At 38.8% G+C, this 27488-nt stretch overlaps 1 protein-coding gene across 3 annotated transcripts in view; it reads right to left on the bottom strand.

Annotated features, from left to right (window-relative positions):
- Positions 1-27488, bottom strand: part of LGR4 (leucine rich repeat containing G protein-coupled receptor 4) — a 154881-nt gene that overhangs the window by 22239 nt on the left and 105154 nt on the right. For all 3 annotated transcript variants that reach the window (XM_089521321.1, XM_089521319.1, XM_089521322.1), the window contains 11 exons: positions 21873-22088; positions 20525-20596; positions 18683-18751; positions 16339-16410; positions 16169-16240; positions 13018-13086; positions 10078-10149; positions 7791-7856; positions 5528-5599; positions 4489-4560; positions 1101-1226 (listed from right to left, as the gene is read on the bottom strand). In XM_089521321.1, coding sequence (XP_089377447.1) covers positions 1101-1226; positions 4489-4560; positions 5528-5599; positions 7791-7856; positions 10078-10149; positions 13018-13086; positions 16169-16240; positions 16339-16410; positions 18683-18751; positions 20525-20596; positions 21873-22088 — 978 coding nt within the window. The remainder of the gene's footprint in view (positions 1-1100; positions 1227-4488; positions 4561-5527; positions 5600-7790; positions 7857-10077; positions 10150-13017; positions 13087-16168; positions 16241-16338; positions 16411-18682; positions 18752-20524; positions 20597-21872; positions 22089-27488) is intronic.

The following is a 27488-nucleotide window of genomic DNA, read 5'->3' as shown; positions in this document are numbered from 1 at the left end:
TTGAGGTAAAGCCTTGGCAGATATGGCACTTCTTCACAACATGCCCCTCCTCCAGGTAAAAAAGTACAGGAAGTGTCCATTAGAGAGGGAGACCTTTCTGCCACAGCTAGTACAGAGTTTAAAAAGAGCAGTAGAGGGCACAGAATAAGACTCAGAAGAAGGAACACAGAAGAAGCAGGGAAAAAGGACGGGAGCTTTGTGAGGTTAAGTGAATGTTTTTTTAAAAAATACAGATTAAAAAGAAATAAAGGAGAACACACAAAAAATAGAGATGGTAGAACAGAAAAGAGAACTCAGGGAACAGTACACAGCAGAAGAATCATGAGACAACTTGCTTTGATGGCTGACAAAACGAAACTGAGGAAAGAGTAGCTTAGTGGACTCTGACATGCATGATAGATAGGAGAGGGGTAGGGTGATCCTGTCAAGCTACTCAGCTCTAGAACCTTCCATTTGGGACTCTGCACAAGCGCACAAACCACATATGTGAGACACAGAGACCACAAAGAACTAAGCACCTCTTGTTTGCATTATTTCCTTCATTCAGCACCTCTGGAGTTCCTGGTCTGTATTTATTTACCCTGACAAATTTTCAACATGCCAGAAAAACCCACATATCCAGAGGAAGGGGTTGACTATGATTTTATTTGTATCTCAACAGCCAGAGTGGGCAACTTCCCAGGAGACAATGCTGCCATATTTGTTCTTGTGCCACTGGATTCCAGCTGTGTGTTGGTGGTAGAGGAAAAAACCCACAATTTTTTTGGAAAACAAAGCATACAGACAAGACACACTTTGCTTTAAAGCAGAATCACGCTTCCACAAGACTTCTAGGAAGTCCGCTTTAAAAATTGCAGTATTTCTGCCACAGACAAAATTCATCAACCGAGGAAATATAAAACTGACTGAGTGGGCAACTTCTGCCTCACATGTTGCTCTCCTCTGCCTTACAGCTGTAACAATTAACAATGTTGAATAACTATAAAAGTTTACATTAATTATACCACCACACTGTCACTAGTAAGACATCTAACATACCAAGCTAGCTTATTAACCACTGTATAAATTGCACATGATCTCAGATTCAGTGAGTGACTCACCTGAGTTTCATAAAGTCCTTTGCTGAGAGTGCATCTTTCAGTTCAGTATTGCCTACTAGTTTAAGCTGGTTTAGCCTGCTCAAGCCTCCAGTTGGAAAAGAACTCAATGCATTGAAACTTAGGTCTCTGAAAGGATATTGGCAGAAAGTAAGTGTGAGAGAAAACACAAGATGGAAAATATTTGAACATACAAACCTAAAATAAATGGCAAGGCTAACTGAGTATAATGCTCTGTTGATGGTCCCAAAGGCAACAGTGCACAAATAACTCTGTTTATAACATCTGAACAATCTTTCTTTTTCACAGAAACTGAGACTGGTACATACAAGGTTAATGCAACAGCAACCTTGAGAGATAATTACTTGCTTAAGGCCACCTAGTGAGCTGTGCAGCTAAGAAATGATAGGACCCTGGACTACTATACTTAGCTCCAAATTCAATATGCTATCCACTTTGCTACACTGACTTCTAGATTCTCTTGCTGGTTTTGGAGATGACCACATTTAGAACCAACCATCTCTTCTGACTGGAAAATCTAGACAGTGGCTTTTTGACTGTCTTTGACTTTCCCATGCTTACAAGTACTGCTCTTCTTAAAGATACAGTGGTTCCATTTTAAACTGAATGGCTTGTCTGGAAATGCACAGCTGTCCAATGTAACTGGTCAACAAGGTGTAGCAGACACTGAATAATAGAATTAGGGTAAGGGTCACAAAACGAATATGACATGTAAATTTGAAGAGTGTGGAGGGTGTATTCTCATGATACTAGAAACTGGGTGATCCAATGAAAAGGAACATTGGTTCTTACCTGTGAGATGTTAATTTTCAGTGATGAAGGTGGGAATATCCTATAACATGGGTTGATTCCATGTCTTGCTCCGAAATAGGCAGGAAAAACAGACTTGAAGGAGTCGCCACCAGAGGGTGTAACCATCCCCACCATCCCTCAGTCAATATTATAACCGAGGATAGAAAACAAACTCAGAAAGCATTTAATGTAAATATAAGTATAATAAATAGAAACTATCATAAAGTCAAACCAAAAGTAACTAACAACCACCCTTACAGGGCCAAGGGAAACAGCCTCCTCAGTTCTGGGTGGGGAAGATATTCCCACCTACATCGCTGAAAATGAACATCTCACAGGTAAGAACCAATGTAGAGGTGGCAACATCCTATAACATGGGACTTACCAAAGCTCCCTGACCAATGGGTGGGTGAACTGAGGCATATCACTTATGTGAGAAGCACAAGATGTGTCTTCCAATTCCAAAGGAAGCCTCTTTTGATTCAAGGGAACCCAACAGTGGTGGCATGTAAATGTGGAAGATGAAGACCATGTCACTGTCCTACATTTATCTTAGATGGATGTGATTGTTGCTAGTGCAGAGGAAGTAGCTGCACTGTAAATGGAGTGATCAACAACTGATCTTAACAGAGATATCCCAATCTTCTTGTAGCATGTTAAAATGCATCCACGACAAGCTTTGAGAAGAAGAACCCTCCCTCCAGTCCATCTGCCTTGGTCCAGGCCTCAGAGGGAGAGAAGTAGTGCTGGACGTGATCCCCTTCCCCACTACCCTTCCCTTCTTCTTTTGTGTCGTGTCTTTTTAGATTGTAAGCCTGAGGGCAGGGAACTGTCTAATTAAAAATAATAATTGTAAGCGGCTCTGATAGCCTTTAGGGCTGAAGAGCGGGGTATAAATACCATAATAATAATTCAAGTCTGTTTTTCTTGCCTATTTTGGAGCAAGAGATGGAATCAACCCATGTTATAGGATGTTTCCACCTCCATCGCTGGAAAAATGATGGTTTTGAAAGCTAAAACTCAGGGCTCACAATTATCCTATAAAAACTGCTGCAACAAAATATGAAGATGCCCATTTGCTTATATAGCTTCCCAAACTTTAACATATTTTTCTGAACATTATCCTTTTTTACCACTGACATGCAGCTAATTTTCCTGCATGTGAAAATATTGTGTCATTTTTCCTTTATATAAATGCAGCATGAATGATGATCTAAGATGCTACTAAAACAGGAGCACAGATATTTGAGGAAACATTACTGAATATACTTGTGTACTAACAAACAAAAATTGACAAAAAATTGACTCCAAAAGCCTAGTCAACTTTACATGGATCAGTGTGATACCTGTCAATGACAGCACCAGCAGATCTTTGGTGCCTCCCCACCACAGCACAGAGAGTGCTTCTTTTAGGCTCTCCCTGGATGGACTAAATTCTCACTGCAGAACCTTAAAAAACCAATGAGCCCACTGCACTGCCCCCTGCATCAGTGATGGCTCTCTGGTGCTTCCACACCATGGTGGGAAGAGCAGAGAGGGGTTGGTGCTTCTTTTAAGGTAGATTCTCCCTAGATGGACTAAACTCTCACTGTAGTCTGACCAGGGAGAACTTTAAAAAAATCTCTGTCCCCCCCTACTCTCTAGGCAGTCTTTTGAAATGCCTGGGTGGGAAAATGATGGCAGTGGCAGCAACTCTTTGGTGCTTTCCTCTTGCAGTGGGCAGTGGGATTGGTGCTTCCTTTAGGTTCTCCCAGGACACACTACTGACAAGCCCTTGCCTTTTGCCACTCCGACACAACTGAATTGCACAGGTTAAATTTGTGGGGAGCTTATGAGAAGTGCACAGCATGCAGGGCTCAAAGCACTGTGGACCCTGCACAATCTTCTTCCTTGGTTTTGTCACTTCTGGACTGAGAGTCTCAGAGTTCATTTTCCATTTGGAAATGGAAGTTTCTGGTATCAATTCATGCATATTTTTGTTCACGTTTCTGGCAGTGGGAAATTTCAGGTTCTGGGAGTGGCTTGGAAGGGAGAAAACCTTGCTTTTTTCATTTTATTTTTAAGAAGTTGGTCCTTTCGGCCCTGAAAGCAGGGATCAGTGAGGCTATGAAGATGGGTGTTGTGAATGCAGGGGTGGGTGGGAAGGCTGAGTGTTGTGTGTGGTACAACACACAAGCATCAAAAATAAAAGGAGGCAGATAGAGGAAAAAGATGGAGGTTGTATATCAGGCATGGGAACAAACTACCTAGGAACCATCTCTTTCTCTGAGTGGCAAAAGGTGAGAGTTCACTGATAGTTCATCCCAGGAGGACCTAAAAAAAGCACCAACCCCTTCTACTCTCTACTATGGTGAGGAAGCACCAAAGACCTGTCACCACCACTGCCATTTTCCTGCCCAGACATTCCAAAAGGCCTTTGGAAAGAGCAGAGGGTGTGGGGTCTCAACTTATCCGTGGGACATAGCAAAATCTGAAATTTTGGCCCCCAAACCTGCCCTCATCTTATACATGAGGTTGACTTATACAAGGTATACTGGTTTACATCTGCAACTTGTACTGTGCTGTATAACCTACTTACAGATTGGTAATAGCACCAAGTGTAGTAAATGCCTCTTTGTAAACCTGGTGGATCAGATTTCTGCTGAGATCACTGCAATTTGAAAGAATACAATTGTATTAGTGATTTACACTGACACATCCAAATGGCTACTGTTTGTACTTCGGTGATTATATTATGTTCAGGTCATAGTAAGTTTCTAGCAAACAAATAACTTCAGCTCAATTGTATTTTACAAGGTGATCATGACATTTTTTCCCCTACACCAGTCTCTTAAGGGCCTCTCATTTACTAGAAAACTGAGAAATAATACAGCTCTAAGGCTATCTAGCTTGTAAGTATAAAGGTCTATTTACTCCTTTTTAAAAAGGATATCAGTTCATCTGCATCACTGCTATTCTACCCAGTTTGGCTAGTGGGGAAAGAAGCCAATACAGTCCAGTTTGACTGTATATTGTCTTTCCCATTAATGGTCCATTAATGTAGCATCATCTAAGAATATGTATAATTTCTAATCACAGACTACTTGTCCTTATCACCTGTAGATCTCTAAAAGTCTTAGGTGCCTTAATAATTGCCATGCTCCTCTTTGCAGCCCTTATTTTTCTAGAATTAGTTTGCATCAATACACCCTCTATTAACATAAATATGGCCCACATGTCCAATACGTGTTGAAAGTAACTGACAAAATAATAATTTCTTATTTATTTTTTAAATTTGAAATTTAACTATGGCATTGCATGAATTCAGAAACGAATACATCCTAAATTGTACCTCACAGCTCTCTCCTCACTGAGATAACAATTTCTCACCCTATTGAATTTACCGATTTCTATTTTTTATGTGGTTATTGCTTCAAATTGGATTAGAGAAGTGCATATGAATGAAATATGCATATATTGGCAACAAAAGAACACAAAGAATTGAAATATTTTGCAGAGTGATGATCTGGACACAGTTTCAGACAGAAAACTATTTTATATATGATTCCTTTGCTTAAGCATGCTCAAATTTACTAATACTGAGCATTTCTCTTAACCTCTAAGGTGAGTATACTCACAGAGTACGTAGAGAGGCTAGTCCTTGGAAAGTATCTTCTTTGATTTCCTCTATTTGATTATGCTGTAAATATCTGAAATACAGAAATTATCTGTTAAAGAGGACTTTCACTAAGAGAAGGCATATTCTTGGCACTGCATCATATCCTAGTGAGACCAGATTCCATTTTACATTCTATTCAACCAATAATAAAGGATTTAGTTCTTGAATGAAGACTATTATTCCACTGTAGAAAGGGGATAGAAGATTATGTTCAAGGAAGAGAGCATTAGTCAAAATACAAATGAGAGAGCCTTATTTTATATTATCAAACTGCTGAAATTGCGGGTCAGATGATAACACTGTCAGGTGGATTTTGCTGGAAAACAACTGTCAAAAATGCCAATCAATTGAACTATTGGGAGGGGTGGTGCTACAAGATTCTGTTCAGGAACCGGTACTCTTCAGTTACTTAGCCCACAGATGGGCCACTGTGACAAGGCACTGGCAGAGTGGAGTTTCACCAACAGCCAATCAGAGTCAGGCTAATATGGGTAATGTCTGCATGCATCTGAGGAAGTAGGCTCAATTCTATGAAAATCCATGCTACTAGCTTCTTTCTTTCAGTTAGTCAGTCTCAAGGGCGCTACAAGATCCCTTTGCATACTGATTTTCCAGACTAACACAGCAGTGTCTTTGACTTTAGAGTAATGTAAAACTGTACACCAAAACTGGACTTGAGGGCCTATATGTGGTTTGCAAACCATGTTTTTCTCATCTTTTATTTAGATGAAGGAGACCCTAACATTGGCAGATTATTGCAGTCTACAATCACTGTCTTGATATAAGTTTGAAACTGTAGAGCTCATAGTCACACTCATTAAAATTTTGTACTTTTTCTGTCCCCCCCCCCCCCACTCCTGCTTTTTGGTACCATAATCTGATGAAGAGCTCTAGAAAACTCACAAAACAGCACAATATTTTAAAACACACGTAAACAAACACATTTGGGTTAGTTCTGATAATGATGTTATCCAACTGTGGATTTTGGAGAGGGTTTTTTCCCCCATATGGATGAATACTTTTTGGGTTTTAGATGAAAATGCAAATGGAAGGAATAACCAAAATGTAATGAAAGATTGAATCTAACACATTATTGAAGTTCTTCGTCTGAGAAAAATAAAATGAAACCTGTAGTTTATGTAGGATGGAGGACACTTGTGTTTGGAGCAGTACATGTGAAAGGGATTTTAGGACTATGACTGATCAAAAACTGAGTATGAGTCAGCAGAGTGATGTAGCTTCAAAGAAAAGCTAATACTGTACAATTTTACACTGTTATTAATACAACTACAATTTTCCGTATTACATGAGAAATAATAGTTCCACTTTACTCTTGTACCTCATCTAAAGTACTGTGCTCAGTTCTGGATGGTGTACTTCAAGAGGGATATAGAAATAAGTACAGAGGAATGCAATTTAAGATAATGAAGGGTAAGAAAAACAAGCCCTAGGAGGAAAAGTTGAAAAATATAGGAATGTTCACTCTGGTGAGGCAAAGAATGAAGAGAAATATAAAAGCATTCTTCTACCACCTGAAGGGCTGTCAAAATGTGATACAGACTGTTCTTTTTTTTCCCCATTAGGCTGGATTAGATTTAAAGGACTTGAATGACAAAAGGGCACATTCTGTTTCAGAAACTGAAGAAACTCGTTAACATAACCAGATCTCCCTCTGCTTAAGGTCTTCAAGTAAAGACTGGACAGGAGTCTGTTAGTAATGCTCCAGCTTTGATTTCCTGCATCAAAACACTGAACTGCTATAGACTTCCGACAGGCTCTCCTCCAACTCTATGGCACCACAAACTCAATGAAAGTAGCAGGAAGCACCATAAAAAAGACTGGGGACTTTTAATAGGTATATACAAAAATAAAGTTGTTATAAATCTTAGAGAAGTTGGAAAATTAAAAATGAAAGAGAACTGATGAACCAATCATGACCAAATTATAGTCCAATAGGGCAAGTGGGGATGGAGCTGGAGAGAAGGGATAGATATATAAATTAGAAGTTAGTTAAGTGGGACAATAGGTGAAGGGGGAGGGGGAAGATTTAACAAATTGCCACTTAAATGTTTATTGTCAGGTTCCCACTCCTGTCCCAAAACAATGCTTATTTTTTATAATACTGTCTTCTTGCAACAAAAATTACTCTAACTTGATGTTTATGATTTATAGTACAGATAAAAGGGGAAAATGAGATTTGTTCTGTTGTGGGCATTACTTACATTTCTTCCAGGAAACTGCAGCCTTTAAAACTTGGAAGTAGTTTTACATTGTTATAGGACAAATCCCTTGGCAAAGCAGGAAAACAAAAAACAAGCATAGTTAATTATATTATTTTATAGGAAGGCTCCTGTTTTCTAATATGAAGTCACAAACACATATAGTCCGCCCTTGCCTTAAATGGGGGACCCGTTTCGGACTTCCCCCCGCGTAAGGCAAAAAGTGAGTATGCTTGAGCACCATTAGATATAATGGGGCTTGTGCACAGCGCACACACCATTCTCCCGATCTCCCGGTGGCTTCCGTGTAAGCTGGAAGCAACGTATAATGAGCCCGCATATGATGCGGGCTCACTGTATTGTATTAGCATTTTTATAAATATCAAGTTTTCCTTAGCTATCACCTGCCCTTCCAAAAAACAAATGAACAAAAACCCTAGGTTTACTAGATTTAACTAGATTTTTCAAATGAGATTCAATATCACAAAGTGCACAATTTAAACTAACTACTTAGAATGCAATATGAGGGTGCATGTACATTGTAGAAATAATGCAGTCAGTAATGGGCTGGATGAGGGAAAACAAACTCAAGCTGAATCCAGAGGAAACAGATGTACTCATGATAGGTACCCCAAGTCCGGGCAGGGAAATTTGCCATCCAGTCCTGGACGGGGTCACACTTCCCCTAAAGGACAAAGTTTGCAGTTTGGGAGTACTCCTGGATTCATCTCTGCAGTTATCATCTCAAGTGGATGCGATGGCCAGCTTGGTACCAGCTCCGGTTGATACGCCAACTGCGTCCCTGTCTGGACCGGAAGGACCTTGAAACCGTAGTACATGCACTGGTAACCTCTCGTTTGGATTTCTGTAATGCGCTCTACATGGGGATACCTTTGTACCAGGTTCGGAAGCTTCAGCTAGTTCAAAACGCTGCAGCCAGATTGGTCGCTGGAACTTCCAGGTCAGACCATATAACACCGGTATTAAGATCTCTTCACTGGCTACCTATTAGCTTCTGGGCTCAATACAAAGTGTTGGTTATCACCTATAAAGACCTATATGGCTTGGGCCCGAGTTACTTGAGGGAACGCCTCTCCCCATATAGTCCACCCTGCACTCTCAGAACATCAAGGAAAATTTTACTAGCACATCCTAAGGTGAGATTGGCAGCAACTCACCAGAGAGCATTTACATCGGCCACACCAATGTACTGGAATAAACTTCCAGAAGAGATTCAGATGAATTCTACATTGGATGCCTTCAAAAAGGCTTTAAAGACCCACCTCTTCTGGTTAGCATATCCTCCAGACTCTTTATAGAGAATGTTTCCTCTGATAGAAATGGCTAATTGCAATCGACAGATTCCATGTTTGTGTTTGTTTTATGTGCTGCTTTGGTTTTTATTGGTATTTAAATGTATAGATACATTATGATGTGTGTTTTTTAAAGACTCTGTGAACCGCTTTGATCGTTCCAGAAGAGCGGTATACAAATAAAGTGTATTATATTATTATTATTACTTTAAATGTTATGGCTTCATTCACAGAATCCTGGGATTGTAGTTTTGTGAAGCACTAGCACTCTTTGACAGAGATGGCTAAAGATTTTGTAAACATCCAAATCCCAGGATTCTATAGAATGGAGCTACAGCACTTAAAGTGGTGTTAAACTGCATTATTTCTATAGTGTAGATGCACCTTTCTGCCTAACTGCCTGAGAGTAAAACACAATGGGGATTATTTCTGAATAGACATTTGTTGAAATTAGATTAAAATGGTTTGCACTGTTAGATTAAAATGTGTACTGGTAAACCAAAAAGGATAACTGCTTAAAAAAAAAATAGCAGCTCTCTGCTAAATTGGGGAAAGGTAACAAGAGTAAAGAATAATACTAGTTTCTTTTTCAGTCATTCCTGATAGTTAGGTTCTGTATATTTCATAATATTTGACAAACTAAGGTAATAAATGTGAATCACACAATGGACAGCCACATGTTTCCCCATACGTATCAGGTACTCCTACTTGATATCTGAGTTAATGTCATTTAAATGGAATTTCTTGCTATCTCACAACTTTACTGGCCATTTCAAGAAAGGTCTGGCCTGATATGTCTTTTATTTTTGTCAACAGCTTTTCATTTCTTAGCACGTTATGTTGTTTATATCTCAAATGAAATCCACAACATTGCAGCTGACCAACATCCATAGATATGCTAAGAATAAATATATTTGTGTGTCCTTCTTCTGAAGTTAAATAAAACTAAAAATAAAAGAGAGTAAGTTTCTACTTACAGAATTCGAAGTATCTTTTGCTCTTGACACAGATCAATAGGAATACTGCTTATTTTAGTGCCTGTAAAAGTCCTATTTAACAGAAAACACATATATAAGCTCTGAAAGACCTATATCAGCACTATTTTAAAAGCAGCAACTTTCCTAGAATTTTAAAAATGCCTCATATTTGAACACTGTAAAAATCAAAACATAACTTGTCTTAACACAATCCTTCCTGCACTCTCAGGTCCTCTGGGAAGAATCTCTGGCAGTCAAAGAAAACCAGACTGGTAACAACTTCTGTTGCTGCTCCAAAAGTCTGGAATGACCTGCCAGAAGATATCCGCCATATGACATCTTTGGAGGCCTTTAAGAAGGCAATAAAAACGGATTTCTTCTGGGAGGCCTTCCCAAATGTTCACTCTCCTCGGAATGTTCACTCTCCAGTTGCATAGCTGATCCCACCAGACTGTGATTGTGCTTGATTTTATTGACTACATTTTTGGTAGCATTTTATTGGGAATTGTTGTTTTTAACGCTATTTTAAGGTGGGAGGGAGATAGGAATTGGATTTGATATGTTTTGCTATGTTTTCACTTGTGGCTTGTTGTGTTCTATTTTTATTGTTCTTATGTTTGTTGTTACCCACCTCAATCCAATACAGGGAGAGGCAGGATACAAATAATTATAATAATTATAATAATTATTATTAAATATTATTAACACAGCATTAATACTGTTTTTTACAATTTTCACTTTTAAAAAAAGGATAAATAATGTCAGGCTTAACAATGGCCACATTCATACTGCAAGGTAACCTAGAACTTCTGACAATTCTGTCTTGTTGGCAGTGAGAAACCATGCTGGTGCCTAATCTTCTTGGCAACTTCTTAAAAGTTGGACAATTCACAGGAACTAACCATACAAATATAGCTTAAGTGTTTTGTCCAGAGGCAGAATCTGGCTTTTCACTTTGCTAACATATCAGGCTCCAGAAGGTAATTGTAAACCCTGCTTTCAAACTTCAGTTGATTAGAGGAGAAACATTAGAGGAGTCTTGGATTTAACATTTATGTATATATCTATGTATGTATTGGCTCCAGCCCAACAGGGCACCTGAGGTGATGTACAACAGGGGAAAAAATTAAAATAATACAGAAATAAAAAATCTTCAAAAAGAAATGAAGTACTCTTTAAAACAAACTGAAAATAGTCCTCAAAAATAACTTTAAAACATACAAAATTAATAGAGTAGCTTCAAACACTAAAGGCCATGAGGAACATCATCATTTTAATAAGGAAGAACAGTACTGGACAGACCCATATGGGAGCAGGTGGTATTTCAGGGATCCTGACCCCAAGCCATTCAGTGTATTGTAGGTCAAACTTAACATTGAACTTGGAACCAAATTGGAAACTTGTGCAGTTATTCTATGAACAATGTCATGCAGTCTCTAAAGTACACACTTAACACCAATCTAGCTGCTGCCTTTTTTCTACAGTCCAGTTCTGGGCACCACAATTCAAGAAGAATATTGACAAACTGGAGTGTGTCCAGGGTGGCCAAAATAGTAAAAAGTATAGAAACCATGTCTTATAAGGAGCTGGGTGTATTTAGCCTAGGGAAGAGAAGGTTAAGAGGTGAGATGACAGCCATATTTAAATAAGGATGTCATACTGAAGATGGAGCAAACTTGTTTACTGCTGCTCCAGAGACTGGAACACAGAGCAATGGATTCAGATTACAGGAGAGATTCCACATAAACATTGGAAAGAACTTCCTGATGGTAAGATCTGTCTGACAGTGAAACATACTATGCTGCCTCTGAGAGTGCTGGAGTCTCCTTATTTGGACGTTTTTAAACAGGGGCTCCATGGCCATCTGTTGGGAGTGCTCTGACTGTGTATTCCTGCATAGCAGGGGGTTGGACTGGATGGCCCTTGTGGTCTCTTCTAACGCTACAATTGTACTAGTTGCAGCTTCTGTACACTTTTTCAAGGGCAGCCACACAGAAAGTTCATTACAGTGGTCTATTTGTGAGGTAGTGAAGACATGAACACCACTGACAGATGTTCTCTACAGTAAAGGATGAGACTGGCACACCAGTGAAAACTGGGCAGAGATACTCCTTGCCACTTGGCCTCCCACAAGCAGCCCTGTGTCTAAGAGAACCTACAAGGCAGGAATTTGATCTTTCAAAGTAAATGCAACCTCATTTGGAACAGGCTGTCATTTCCAACTCAGGTAAACGTTCCTTATGAGCAACAGCATTTCTGTATATCTGGATTGGGCCTCGGTTTATTCACTGACCTCCTACAATACTATGGTCTGTATGAGTAGTACATTTCTGATTATCACAGTCACTTTCATTGCAAGGGAAGCCAAGTGGGACCAGTGAGGGAGCTCCAACATGCTTGTTGATTACCAGTGAGATAAAACTATTAGAAATTTTGATTTGCACAATTTGTAGCATTAAGAAGAACTACACTTCCATGTAACTGAATTCCTTAAAATTAAAAGAAGCCTGAATATGAAATCAGATTTCCTGGAGTCAGCAGTATTTTAAAAACAACACACATATAACATCAATGGACAAAGATTGACATTAAAAACAATACAATGGTAACAACAAACCTACAAAACAAATTACGACTACAAAGAATAATAAAATTAACTTCCTGCTAGCACAGTTAAACCTGTTTATCATCCCATTCTTTAATGACTGTTATGTCTTGTATTTTATTTCCCCCTGTTCTTACTCTCGTTTCCCAAAATCAAAGTATCACAAAATTATGATAAAGTATCTTCCTGCTGATCAGGGGATTCTGTTTTTCCTTATGAGTTTTGCCTAGCGACTGCTTAGATCAAGTGACTGCAGTATTTTCATTTAAATAATTCCCTTAAGATTTTTTAAAAATTTAGTTTAATTTAATTAAAATCTGATAGAAGATACTTACAGACTTTCCAGATTGCTAGTTCCTGTCAAATTAGGAAATGATTGTACCATGCTGGCTCCACGGATGACCCTGAATAAGAAGCAGAAACATGACACCCATGGCCGAATTACTGGCTTGTAACACTGGGAAATGCTGTCAGGATAAATTATATTTATAGATTTTGTAACATTTGGATCACATCCTGATGTATAAATATTTTTAATTAAGATGTTGCAAAATATGCATATCACTCAGTCAAAATTAGGTTAAAAATGTGGCTACTGAACCATCAATTTTATTTTTTTGTACATCCTCCTGCAGCCTAGTTGGGAAGCTTAGAGTGGAATGAGGAAGAGGAGCTATCTGTTACTCATAAATCTATATGGCAGGGAACAACATGTAAAGGAAGCACTGTGTTTCTAAAAAAGAAATATCACATTTTTATAATATCCACTGTCAAGTATATGCCAGCAGATTACATCTTAGATCTTAAAGGAAGATATGAGAGTCACATAAACCAAATCCCTATCTTACTTCAAGTTGAAATAATCTAAACTAAATCCATATTTTACTTCAAGATGGAATCAACTGGAGGTGGTAATACAAATAACAAACTGTCAATGAAACAAACACACTTTTCAGTTTAACTAAGATTTGCAAGAGTCTGTTTGATCAAGCTTGCCAACAGTATGTTTTAAAGGGTGTGCATTTTTAAAGGGTGTGCGTACTTAGATGAGCTTATATAAACATGCCAAACTATATGACCTACCATCTTCTACAGAGTGTTACAAAAGAAAAGCAAAAACAGCAAGAGGGGAAGGAATGTTCACAACCAAGCTCAGAAAAACAACAAAGAATGCATCCCTCTAAATTCATGAGAGTAAACAATGGTCAGTAAAACTTAGCACACTTAGCACAACAATGACACTATGAATGCATGCATCAAAGGCAGTAAGGCAAAGCCACAAAAATACTATAATAATCTAACAAGAATTGTGAAAATATACATAATCACAAGGGATCTGTGAATAACAATTCTGCAACTCCACTATGCGAGATTCAAAGAAAGATAAACCACACAGTCTGCTTTGTGACGACTTAGTTATGAATATAAGCAGTTTTAAAAGTGTCTTGATGTATATGATGAAGACAGAGAGACGTGACTTGCTGCATAATGATACAGCAAAGAAGGCAAATGCTGCCCTAATAAAACCACTTTTTCCAAGTTGAGGGAAGTAATAGCCCCCCTAAATTCTGCACTGGTCAGCCTATCTCGAGTACTGTGTTCACTTCTGAGTGCCTCATTTTAATAAGGATACAGACAAGTTGGAGCAAATTCAGAGAAGGGTAATGAGGGTGAAAAGAAGTATGGAGAATAAAACATGTGAGGAGAGGCTGATGAAGCTGGGTATGTTCAGCTTGGTGAAGAGAAGATTGCAGGGTGACATGATCATACTCTTTAAATACCTCAACGACTGCCACAAAGAGGAGGAGTGCATGGGCTTGTCCTTTGCTGCCTCAGAGGGTAGAACTAGGTTTAATGATTTTAAGTTACAGGAGGGTAGATGTTGACTATGGCCTGTTACAAACGGGCACCCTAGTACGCGACGAGCGCGTACTAGGGTTAGAAAGGGGTGTCACTTCTTGACGCCCCTAACCCTAGTACGAACCCAGTCTGTACAAAATGGCGGCACCCTATACAGATGGGCACCACCATGACTATGTCACCATTGTGACGTCGTCGCGCCACGCAAGGCACCTAGAGCGCCCTTTACGCAGCGCGAGAAGGAGCTCCAAAACGGAGTTCCTTCTGTGGTTTGCGTTGCTGGCGCAGCCTTTAGACAGCTGCGCCAGGGACGCAAGGGAGAAAGGGGCCGAGTGGCCCCTTTCTCCTCCTCCCCACCGCCATCGGGTGTCCTTGGGGCATGAAGCCCCAAGGACACCCCTTTCCAGGCCACGGGGAAGCAGCCTTTTGCTGCTTCTCCGCGGCCTGGAAAGCGGCGGATTGGGGCCTCAGAGGCTGCCGTTGTGACAACTAAGGCCCCGATACAGCAGGGAAAGGGCCGGTTACAGGCCGCCCCAAAGGGGTGGTCTGTAACACGCCAGACTATTGGAAATAACTTCTTTACGGTGAGAGTTGTTCAGCAAAGGAACCAAATGCATAGAGAGGTGAAAGAGTCTCCTTTTCTGAATGCCTTCAAAAAAGAGTCTGAACAATTACCTACTGGAGATGCTTTAGCTGGAGATCCTGCACTGAGCAGGGGGCTGGACCTAATGGCTCATAGGCCCTTTCCAACTCTATTACTTTATAGTAATGCCCAACTTTTTAAGGACACCTGTTTTTAACAGCCTCATCAACATAGGGTAGAGGTGGGCAAACGATAGTTTTAAAGATGCTGTTGGAATGAACATCTAGCATAGCCAATGGAGAAATATGATACAAACTGCAGTCCATTAACATCTGAGGGTCGTGAGTTGCTTACTCTTGACTCATAGCAACTACTGGCCAAACAACACATCTGTTTCTATCATTAATATACACCAAGCCCCTTTTAAACCATGTTTAAACCATGTTTATTAAGTCTTCAGAGAACAGGCTAACTTGACTTAGTCTCCACTGAACCAGATGGACTGCAGATATACTATTCATGGATCTTTTGGAATCACTAAGGCATAGCTCTAATTTCTGGAATGGTTTTGCTTTATTTTTACTGCATCATATCACAGTTGTAACTCCATTGTTAACACATCATTACCATCATTCTTGTGTAACAAATTTTATCAGCCTCTGCCTATCATAATTATGAGGTTGCCAGTGCTCCTATTGTTGTTTCTGGTTTTGCAACAGTAAGCAAAACCATTACCAACATTCCCCATAATAGCTTCTTTATGACTTCTAAAAAAGCCAATAGAATGGGAACCTGCCATACCAATATGAATTATGCTTATTGTAATCTTGTTATAGGCTTGTAATCTTCCACAAATAATTAGCCACTGTACATTCCAAAACTGCAATGCTAAACATGCATACTTGGAAATAATTCCACTGAAATCAACAGGATTTCTGAATATATGCATTTAGAAATGGAGTACCAAAAATGAGATTTTAATTTTTCCTAAAATTAAATATAGAGTAGAAGAATACTGTAGAGTCCATTGTGAGAGTACTTACAGGGAATGTAAATCTGACAGGTTTTGAAAAGCTGAGTTCCCAACAAAGGATAAAGGGTTATCATACAGATGTCTGGATTAAAAAAAAGAAAAAGATAGTATGTCTCATTCCAAAGTTACTATTTTTATCCATTAAAGGAAAAAATATAATCATTTAGCATTAAAACTTACATAGTTCTTAGAAGTGGATTTCCTACAAATGCACCATCGGGAATCATGGAAATGGAATTACTGTGAAATCCCCTGAAAAACAAAATTAAATGGCAAAGGGATCATTTAACTCAACCTACGGTATGACTGAATAATCAAAATCTTATAACAAGTTGCAACATGCCAACACAAACATAGGATTGGAGGGTAAATGTCACATAATATTCATGTAGGAATTACAGTTCACACAAGTGGCACCTCCACATAAGCTAGATAGGACTCTGTACGTTCTCCATGGCCAAAACTTGGAAATGACTTTTGTGGTGTGTGTGTGTGTGTGTGTGTGTGACTATGACTCTCAAAATTACCCATGCTATAATGATCAAAGAAACTGTAGGCAAATCAAATTTTCCAAGCCCTGTCAATCACAAACACACAGAGATGGTGTGTTGTGTGTGCATGCATGCACATGTGTTAATAGTGATCTGAAAATTCCATCATTACTCATCACTGGCCACACTAGCAAGAGGCAACAAAAAACTGCAGTTCCCAGCATCATGAGGTCCAAAGATTGCCCACGTTTATGGCCGATACTGAATTGGCCAAGATACTGGATTAGGATTATTACTTACTGAGCAGAATAGTACCAGCATATTTTTCAATGAGTCTTCATATATAAGTAAATTAGAGGTGTTGATTTAAAAATGTAATATGAATATTCAGGGGAAAGAGCCTAGAATATCCCTGAATGAGCTAATCCCCATTTCTTCTGCCAATAGCTGCAGCTCTGAAGAAATATTGTTTAGCACTATTAACATTAAAATATTATAGAATAAATTAAGGGGGGGGGGGACCTACTAAAGCTATGAAACAGAAAGCTGAGTTCTGACTGGTTTTGAAAGAGCTAATTTATATTTTATTAAAGAAAAAAGACAGCACCAAATCTAGAATCTATATTCAGAATCTCAAAAAATTTTGCTCAAGTACTTTACAGGTTGAGTAGCCATCAAGTCTAAGAACTAACCCATTTAAGAAAATCAAGCTTCATTCATTAAAACTCAGCAAACTATTCAGTATTATATTTTTTGGGGGTGGATTTTTTGAGCCCGAAAAACCCACAAAAAACTATGGATGCCGGCCATGAAAGCATTTGTATTCAGTATTATAGTTCAATACCAGAAATGTTCACTGTCAGAACTAAACAGCAAGCATTAATATTGTCCAATTAAACTACATTTAATTTCAAATTCATGGCGGGCTCCATTCTTATTCATTAAGGGGCCCTGGTGGCGCAGTGGTTAAATGCCTGTACTGCAGCCACTCACTCAAAACCATAAGGTTGCGAGTTCAATACCAGCAAAAGGGCTCAAGCTTGACTCTGGCTCGCATCCTTCCGAGGTCACTTAAAATTGTTGGGGGCAATTAGCTTACAGGTGCAAACTGCTTAGACACTGCTAGTTCAGTATGAAGCGGTATATAAATGAAGTGTTTGTTTTGTTTGTTTATTACAATTAATAAATACATTTCCCCCTCTTTTTCCCATATTGCCCCTTCTTTGTTCTTGCAGCCATGTGCTGCCCACAAGAAAGTCCTTGAACAAGCTTGGATCATACCTGCCTACCCTCCAGAATTACCTCACCACCTGTGGCTGAAATCATCATGTGTGTGCAGTAGACAGTTTTACTACATAACCCAGAACCTAACTTTCTCAATATTTTATGGCAGGACAGGTGCATGTGCAACTACTGACAATATCCCTTATCTAAAATACAAGGACCAGAAGTGTTCTGTATTTCAAATTTCCTTGGATTTTGGAATACCTGTATTTGTACATACATAACATGCTATAATGAGTCTGGAGAGACTTTGAGGATCTGTGAAAAGGCAAGAGGCTTGTATTTCCACTAATTTACAGATCTTCATGTCTCTCTCCATCCTCACAAATGCAGTACAGGTACCTACTACATTACTTGTCTTGTAGCACAAAAAGTTTTGGATTTTGGAGTACTTTGGATTTTGAAATTCTGGATAATGGATACCCAATCTGTATTAGAAACCTAATCAAGAATAAAGTATCCCCCCCCCCCCCCCCCAGATTTAACCAAGGAAGGAAGGAAGGAAGGCGGGTGGCAGGTGGGCAAGCAAAGAATAGGTGAAAGACAGCTAGTTGGTTTATTCACTGGGGGGAGGGGAGGATGTCAATAAAAACATAATTATACAAGTTTTATGATCAAATAAAAATCCTCCCAAGACAAGATATTCATAATCCAACCCAGTTTGATTTTTAGTTTTTTAAAGAAGAAGAAGAAGAAGAAGAAGATGATGATGATGATGATGATGATGATGATGATTTAAGAACACTCACAACTCCTTCAGACTTGGAAGCGCTTTAACTGCCTCAGGGAACTCAACCATGTTGTTATAATTTAAATCCCTGGAAAGAAAAACATCAGTAGCATTATGCAATATAGTTTTCCAAAATCCAAATTTTCAGGCAGAATTGCACACATAAAAAGACAGACACATAAACACAACACATATCAAGACATAAAAATCCTTCAGGTTTTGTAGTACTCTAGTCTCACAATTAAACATAGGCACTAGCTGCTCTCCCCATTTTACCCACATTTTTGCTCGTTTTCACAGACCAATCTGGAGTTTAAGTGTTGATAGTTGCTGTTTGTTGTTGAATAAAAGGAGAACAAAGGAAGATGGGGGTATGTTATTTTCCTGATCTGGAGTGATAGTAACTACAATGTTCATGAGGGAGTAGTGCCTAATCACTCCATCTCCAGGCCAGATTGTTGTTAGTTGCCCTTGAGTCAGCTCTGACTGAAAACAACAACAATAACAAAAAACTTTCTAGAACAGTCATCTTGGAGCTTACTCAATATTCTGTAATACATTGCTTACTTAATATTATGGTGTCATCTGCATATCTTTGGCTATTAATGTGCTTCCTCTTATCTTAACTCCTCCTTTTTCTGATTCTAATTCTGCTCTTCTTATGATGTTTTCAGCATATGAATTAAACAAGTAGGGTGATAGGGTATAGCCTTGCCTGACCCCTTTTGTCTATTGGGAACCACTCTTGTTTCTCCAAATTCTGTTCTGAGTGGCCTCTTGTCCTTGGTACAGATGCTTCATCAGGACTACCAGATGTAGTGGTACCCCCATGTCACTGAGTGTGTTCCACTGCTTTTCATGATCTATACAATCAAATGCTTTGCTGTAGTTTGAAACACGTGTTGATTCTTTTCTGGAATTCTTTGGTGCACTCTATTAGGCATCGTATGTTTGCAATGTGTCCCTAGTGCTGCTTCCTTTTCTGAATCCTGCTTGCACCTCTGGAATTTCTCTCTCCATATATGACTGGAATCTATGCTGCAGAATTTTGAGCATTATTTTGCCTGCATGTGAGATTAGTGTTACTGACCTATAGCTGCTACTATCTTTTATATCTCCTTTCTTGTGGATTGGTATGTTTACATGTTTGCCAGATGCAAACATATAAAAAGGGCCCCTTATTTCTGCAGGGTTACAATTCTTTGCTTATCTTTATTTAGCCCCCATACAACCTCCTTTTTTTACATTCCTCATGCAGTGAACTAGACCTCTCTTATGGAATTCCAAAATACTGTGTAAACACAATTCCATTTCATAGGACTTCTGCTCTTCCATCTTAAGGCAGCTACTACAAGGACATCCTCATTCTTTCCCCCTTTATACCACCATTCCTTTTTTGCTCTGTCTCTGATTTGTCTGTCCTAATATCTCCACCGGTCACTCTCTTTTATGATACAAGAAATTTCAAAAAGGGAACCAAAACCAAAAAGGGAACCAAAACCAAACCAATTTGGAATGATTAGGGTTCTTCTTTAATTCAACAACTCCCACGAACTCCTAGTCACTATAGCCATGGCTCCTAGCTGACAGTTCTATCAACTGGACACAGAAATTTCCTCTCTCTGCTGCCAGATGTTCTGCTCATGCTGAATAACTTGGGAAAGAAAAGCAAGCTATTTTGTGACCTGCTTGGTGTTTTGCAAAAAAAAATTATACATATTTGTATAATACAGTTAATGACTATAATGTAATCATAAAACTAAGTCAAAAACTTTAAAGGGTTAGTCTCAAAATTTGACAGCATCAAGTCTTTTGTAATGTTATTCATTAACAGAGACCCAAGGGCAAGAAAGATACTTACAAAGTTTCCAGATTATTTAATCCATCAAAACAATGATGTCCCAATGTTTTTATTTTATTGTTATGGAGATGCCTGAAGGAAAACAAAGACAGGGAGTGGAAAATCTATTAATCCAGTGAGTCACTTCACACAAGTTTCCAAAAATAATTTTCCTTGATAGCAAAATGCACATCACTCACAAAAAAACATCCAGGCTGGTGACTTGCTAATGGATCATAACATTTGTTGCTGAGCAAGGTAGCAAAAGAACTGGCAAGCTATGTATTTTCTGCTCAAAAGAATACAGTTCCTAAGTAGCAGAATATGTTGCACCCAGATTCACATTAGGGCAATGGCAGAATTAAGTACTCAGTATATACATTACTTCTATAATTGGCCTGGAAATACACTGACAAGATATTTTGCCTTCTCCCCAAAATGTCAGGAATGGTACCATGGATCATCCCACTACTGTTGCTGGGCCCATGAAAATCAAGCATAACTCAAGATCACTGCTCTGTTTCATCTGGAATTCATTAAAAATTTCCAATCCCAATCTTTGTTTTCATGTGAAATGAGGTGCTTAAGTTTGCTATGCACAGCTTTTAAAAAATTTAGCATTCTGAAAACTGGAAGGCTCAGAGAGGTGTATGCTTTAAGCCCCCTTACAAAAAGAAGGCAGTGGAAAGGCGATTCCCTCAACACTGTGCCTTTGTTTGTTTATGGCAGATGTGTGAACGCCAGTTTGTTTAAGTGATAAAAAATCATTTTAGATATAGTCCCCAGTGCTTCAAATCATATATGTCCAAGAATCCAGGAATGACTACAATGAGAACATAAGCAGAGCTACGCAGGATCACATGACTGGCCTTTCTAGGCCAGCATTCTATTTACACAGTGGCCAACAGCATGTTCTTTGGAATCCTAGGAGTAGGACAGAGCAGTAACACCCTCCCACTCATATTATATTCCCCAGGAACTGGGACAGGAGAATACTGTCTCCTGTACTGGAGGTACTATTTGTCAATTGCAGACATAGGGCAACTATCAGTGTTGATTCACTGGGGGAAGGATGGAAATAGGAATATTTCAAGGCATGCCTTCACCCTTCATCAGGTGACTAAATTGTCGAAGCCAATTCTCCTGACCATTTCATTGAGCAAGAAGATGTTCATATACAGCAATATACATGAAGCAATTGGTTCAAGTTAGCAGAATCACACCTTTTCACTTCTTCTGACAACAATTTTTTTTTTGTTGAACAGCAATAAAGTACAATAGTTTCATACAGCAGCTGGTGTTCAGCAGCAGAGGAACTGAATTTCCATACAAATCAAACTCCTACACTGATGACAAACTCAAAACTTACAGAACAACAAGGCTTGATAGATTTGTAAATGCAAAGTCAGGGATCTCTGTTATTTTGTTGAGCGCCAAGGTTAGGGCTTGTAGGGAGGGCAGATTGCTGAGTGGAATGACAGGGACTTCAGTCAAGCTGTTATCATCCAGCCATAGGTGACGCAATTGAACCAGGCCCTCAAAACTATCTTCTGGCACCACAGTAATGTGGTTAGCATCTAAACGCCTGCAGAGGAATGACATAAATATGTAACAGACCTTACAAAGTATGAGAAACAGACTTTAAATAGAAAAACTCCAAGAACAGAAAGACACAAGCTTTTCAAAAAACAAGGACACATTGACTGAAACTAAATATACCTCACGATGGGCCAAAATGAGGGTCATCATGCAGAAGAAAAGCAATGGTTAATGCAGTCTTTATCACTTCATGTATACTCAACCAGTAAGAACTGCTGAACAACATATAACATCTCTGGAAAAACAAACAACTGCACAAGTGTCCATTTATTCAGTGAAATACTACTTTTAAATATTGTCATCCCTCCATATTTGCGGATTTGATATTTGCGGATTTGATTATTCATGGATTTCATTAATATGTTCTCTCTAGGACTGTCTAGGTCCTCCAGTGCAACTCTGTGGTCAACTTTAACTAAAAGTTGCACTGAAAGACCATTCGTAGCTACTCCAGTGCCATTCTATAGTCAGTGTATGTTGGACATTGACCACAGAGTTGCACTGGAGGACCTAGAGATTCCTAGAGAGGTGTCCTTTCAGGTAAAAACAGTGTTTTTGTTATTTGCGGTTTTTCCATATTCATGGGGGTCTTGTTCCCCTAACCCTAGCGAATATGGAGGGACAACTGTATATGCAATTGCAAGCCCACCACCAGTAATAATTCACCTCTTCCCCAAAGCATGTAAATACATTTGTAAATTGTACAAATGCTCATTATAGGTACTGTATTCTCTAAATATATATATATAAAAAAAATCCAAAAATGGATTTAGTTGCCAAGAAATAGAACAAAGTATCCCTCTGATAAGACATAGTAGTAAAACATGTTTATAAGGTTATGCTTGCACTGTTAACATTTAATAATATCATTTTCTATAACAGAAATCTACCAGATAATGTTTGAAGAAAAATGTACGTTAATTTTCGTTAATTATGAGAAATTTCCCTCTCCATACTGTACACTGCTACTGTAAAATGTCCTCACAACATATTCCACACATTTTTACAGCTCTTGTGATACATACAAGCCTAGTGAACAAAAAACATACTACCATAACATAAAAAGTTCAAAATTAACAGGATCCACAGCAAACACCTGCACACACTCCCAATCTGTATCACAAAATCCAAATGTCTACTGTATGTAGCAATAGTGAACCTTTGTGCAGGTTATTATTCAAATGTTCTAGAAAACACGACTAAGATCCTGAATAGTTATATATTATTTCTACCTAAAGCTAACATATGTTCAGTAGTAACACACCTGGGTCTGAAAACCTGGATCTCCAAAGCAGCAGGGTGAGGCAAAAGAAAAATGGTAGTATAGTAAGTGCTTACTCTATACCCACCTTCCTATGTTCATCATCATCATGATCATCATGATCATCATGATCATCATCATCTACACAGCACCATTAATGTACATGGCACTTTACAAAAATAAAGCAACAAAACAAGTACCTCTGTCAAACATGTGTGTTCTAAATTTTTAAAAAAAAGGAATGTAGGGAAGGGAAGAAATTCATACATACATTGTTAATGCAATTACCAAAATAAGATATCCTGATACACATAATCTGAATATACAAATTATAAAGGTAAAATTAAACTCAAATTCAAAAAGTTTACACAGCAAACAAGTTTTAAATTAACATTTAAGTACAGTAATGGAAGGAGCAGGGCAATGCAATCCCCCTGGAATCCCTTCTTTCTGATTATTTTCTCCCTAGTAAGGACTCTGGACCCCTTCACCTTGTTTCAGTAAAAAGTAGTTGGGGAAGAATATTAGTATCCATGGTGAAAGTTAAGGATAAAAGATAACATATTCTCTGCTGCAAGTCACTCCTTCTTTACACCCACTCTATTTTTCAGATTTTTGGCATATATCATTCATTGACTGTGTGACATGTGCCTGATGCCAAAAATGGCAGCTACATGACTGCTTCCTCTCTCTTCTTTGATAGCCTGAAATACAACTCATCCCATGTCCTTATTTAACAACATTAGCTGCGTGAGAAAACACACAACAATGAGGAATAGAAGCAAAGAAAGAGGTAAGAACACATTTCTGTGACATCAAGACATGAGTATTGTATATACCCGACTATAAGTCGACCTCATATATAAGTTGAGAACAGATTTTAGGGACAAAATGATGGATTTTGATATGATCCCTGGATAAGTCAAGAGTAAAATTGAGGAGCATGAAACGAGGTGAATCATGTATACGTTCCATTCCAGCCTCCTGTCCAAGAGGGATTCCAAAACATCCTCCATTTGGAGCAGGACTGAGAAAGATGGATTTAATATTTATATGAGTTTTTTATGTTTTATTTTATGTTTTGAATTTTTATTTGGTCAAGTTCTCCATTTTTTCCTTGTGTGTTTCCCCTCCCCCAGATGCCCTGCCCCCTGGAAATCCCACCCCCGGAGGTCTCCCTTCTCCAGCACCTGGTGACACCCAGTGCGGGAATACCACTGAGTTTGGGCACTCAGTCTCTAAAAGGTTCGCCATCATTGTACTAGGGACTAGAATCTAGGCATCATATCAACTACGTCAATAGGATCAGTATGTAGAAAGATCTTGTAGCACCTTTGAGACTAAGTGAAAGAAAGAAGTTGGCAGCATGAGCTCAGATGCATCTGAGAGAATAATCTGTAGTCTTCGAAAGCTCATGCTAACTTCATTCTTTCAATTAGTCTCAGGAGTTTTTCACACAGCTAAAAAACTTGGCTTACCTTTCCCGGTTTGAATCCTCTTTCCAGAGGCAACTGGGTATTATCATTCTCATTTTGCCACTGATGTTGCTCCCAACTTTGCAAATTGGCCAGCTGGGAGCCGGGATTTAGGCGAGTCTTAGGCAGGAGGTGGCATCAGCAGCAAAATGCAAGTGATAATACCCAGCTGCATCCCAGAAGAGGATTGAAACAGGGAAAGGTAAGTCAGGTTTTTTAGCTATGTGAAAAACTCCTCTAAGGTGTTACAAGATCTCTCTATATACTGATTCTACAGACAAACACAGCTATATCTTTGGATTCAATCAATAGGAGTTAAAAGCTTGCACAAAACCCATGGTACATTCTAATACTGATTAATGACAAACTGAGTACGTAGTTATTTTGACTGTATTAAAGATGCAATGAAAATCAGCAAAAATATATTCATACAAAAGAAGATAGCCAGTATTTCCTTTTATTTAAATGCTACTCAAGTTAGCTGGATACCACAACTATGGTCAGCTCAACCAGGAATGAGTGTATGACCCATATCTTACTATGGGTATTCTGTTCATGTATGCACCTATTTGCAGCCCTAAAACCCTAAAAAATTACATTGCCAATCTAATATCTTACACCCCACATATAATCAGTCCTGGGCCCATAGTGAGCTGAACTAAGCAGATTACAAACAACAGCTAGTAATATTTCCATAATCTTTTGAGAGGAATCTACTTTCATGCTAACAACTAGTATGACAATGCAGTTGCAATTTAAAAGTTTAGTGACTAAATACTCTATATGTCTTAAGAAAAACATTTGTTCAGCCAATTCTTTCTTTCTCAAACTCAGACACAATAAGGAGGAACAAAGTAATCATTTTTCTACAAGACTTCTAACTCACAGATAAATATTGTTTAAAGAAATATCATCATAAACCTATGTATGCATGTGTATTGAAATGAATGATAACAGAAATTTGATTCAAAAGTTTACAAAACTGAAAATTTGGAAGAATTTCAGGAATTTAAAAAAAAGAGAAATGTATGTGATAGTAGCCAATATTACTGTTAAAATTGGAGAAAAGAGCTAACGATTATCAGTGTTTCATATTTCTATGCAAACAATACTTCACAAATACCTGTTTTTGTTATCTACTGAAGTTGATAAGATTCAATGGACTTCAAATCACAGATTATGGATGTCATCAAGTATTTTTCTTCAAAGCGTAACAATTAAATTAAGCATGAATGTATTGACACTGAAAAGCTTACAGAAATGTTAAGGAGTAATGCAACAGCAATGCAAGGGCTGTTAGGGAATAAAATCCTAAGTATAAAATGTCCAGATGTGAACAGTAACACAGGAAACTACAAGTCAATTTCAGTTTGCTAACAAGGCAATTGATTGCAGCTGGGTGTCTTGGCAACTAATGATGGTACAAGGTCATGAAGTGCCAGAGAGCACGTTGTACAATTTGTAAACATGCTGTGTCATCCTGGTTGGGGGACAGCAATGCAGGTGGCACAGGAAAAGCCACAGGAAGAGGCTGAGCATAGTGGCCGCATGGTAAATGCCTAGATAAGGCCCAGGACCTCAGTGCACTATGTGGGTTGTTGGTTGGTGGATTGGTGATAGTGTGTAGCTCAAGTTAAGGTTCGTGTTTATAAACACAGCAATGAAGAATAACTGCTTTTTGGAGATAAGTCTGGCTTCAGCGTCATTCATTAGCTGCAGCAGGAGGAGTTCCTGGAAAGCCGGACAGCTCCAAGACAGACAGATGTTTTCTTCACGAAGGCTTCTGAAAGCCTGTCTGCGCACTCACTTCTGCGACAAGGGTTATGGGCCCAGTCTTTGTTGAGGAATTCAACAGGCTGTGAGTGTGTTGCACTTTCTGTTGCTGTACCTGTTAAACTGTCTGGGCTGGAAGGCAGAGTGGTAAGACTTTTTGGACCTCTGCCTGTGTCTTACCACAACAGACAGTAGAAGCTGGGAAAACTGCCAGAACTCTGAGTTCTAATTAATGATGGAAGCAGCTAAATTTCCCAAGCTAGTTGAAAGCAATTACGCTGCATGGTCAATTTACTGTGAATCTTTACTGATTAAGGAAGGTCTTTGAGAAGTAGTTCAAAGAGGAGCTACTGCTGACACCCTTGAGAAAGACCAGAAGGCGAGTGCTACAATTCTGTTGACAATTGAGTCTGGCCAGATCAATCATGTCCGGGAAAAGGGAACCTCAAAGGTGGTTTGGGAGGCTCTTAAGGACATACATCAGTCTAGTACAGTGTTGTCACAAATGATCTGGTGTAGGAGACTGTACGCCTGTAAAATGCAACAGAGACAATTCCCGGAAAAGCATCTGGAGACGATGCAAGATCTGTTCAGCCAAGTTCAGATGAGAGGGGTCAAAATACCGAGAGAACAAAAGGCGTACATCTTGCTGGGGAGTCTCACCAAGGATTATGAACATATCCTGTATGGTTTCCAGGGAGTACCTGAGGATCAGATTACTATGGAGTGGGTAGCAGCACGTGTCATGGAAGAGACTACAATGTCAGGCACTGGCAAGATGCTTTTCTACACCTGTAAAGGATGCAGTATCAAGGATATTTGTTCTTTTTTAAAAAAAAAATTGGACCAAGGCACATGAAACTGTATACAACCATCA

Source organism: Sceloporus occidentalis, unplaced genomic scaffold, assembly GCF_023333645.1.
Source record: "Sceloporus occidentalis isolate IW3139 unplaced genomic scaffold, rSceOcc1.0.p SCAF_4, whole genome shotgun sequence".
Lineage (NCBI taxonomy): Eukaryota > Metazoa > Chordata > Lepidosauria > Squamata > Phrynosomatidae > Sceloporus > Sceloporus occidentalis.
The sequence above is the reverse complement of the archived record's forward strand: the minus strand, read 5'-3'. Positions and strand labels throughout refer to the sequence as shown.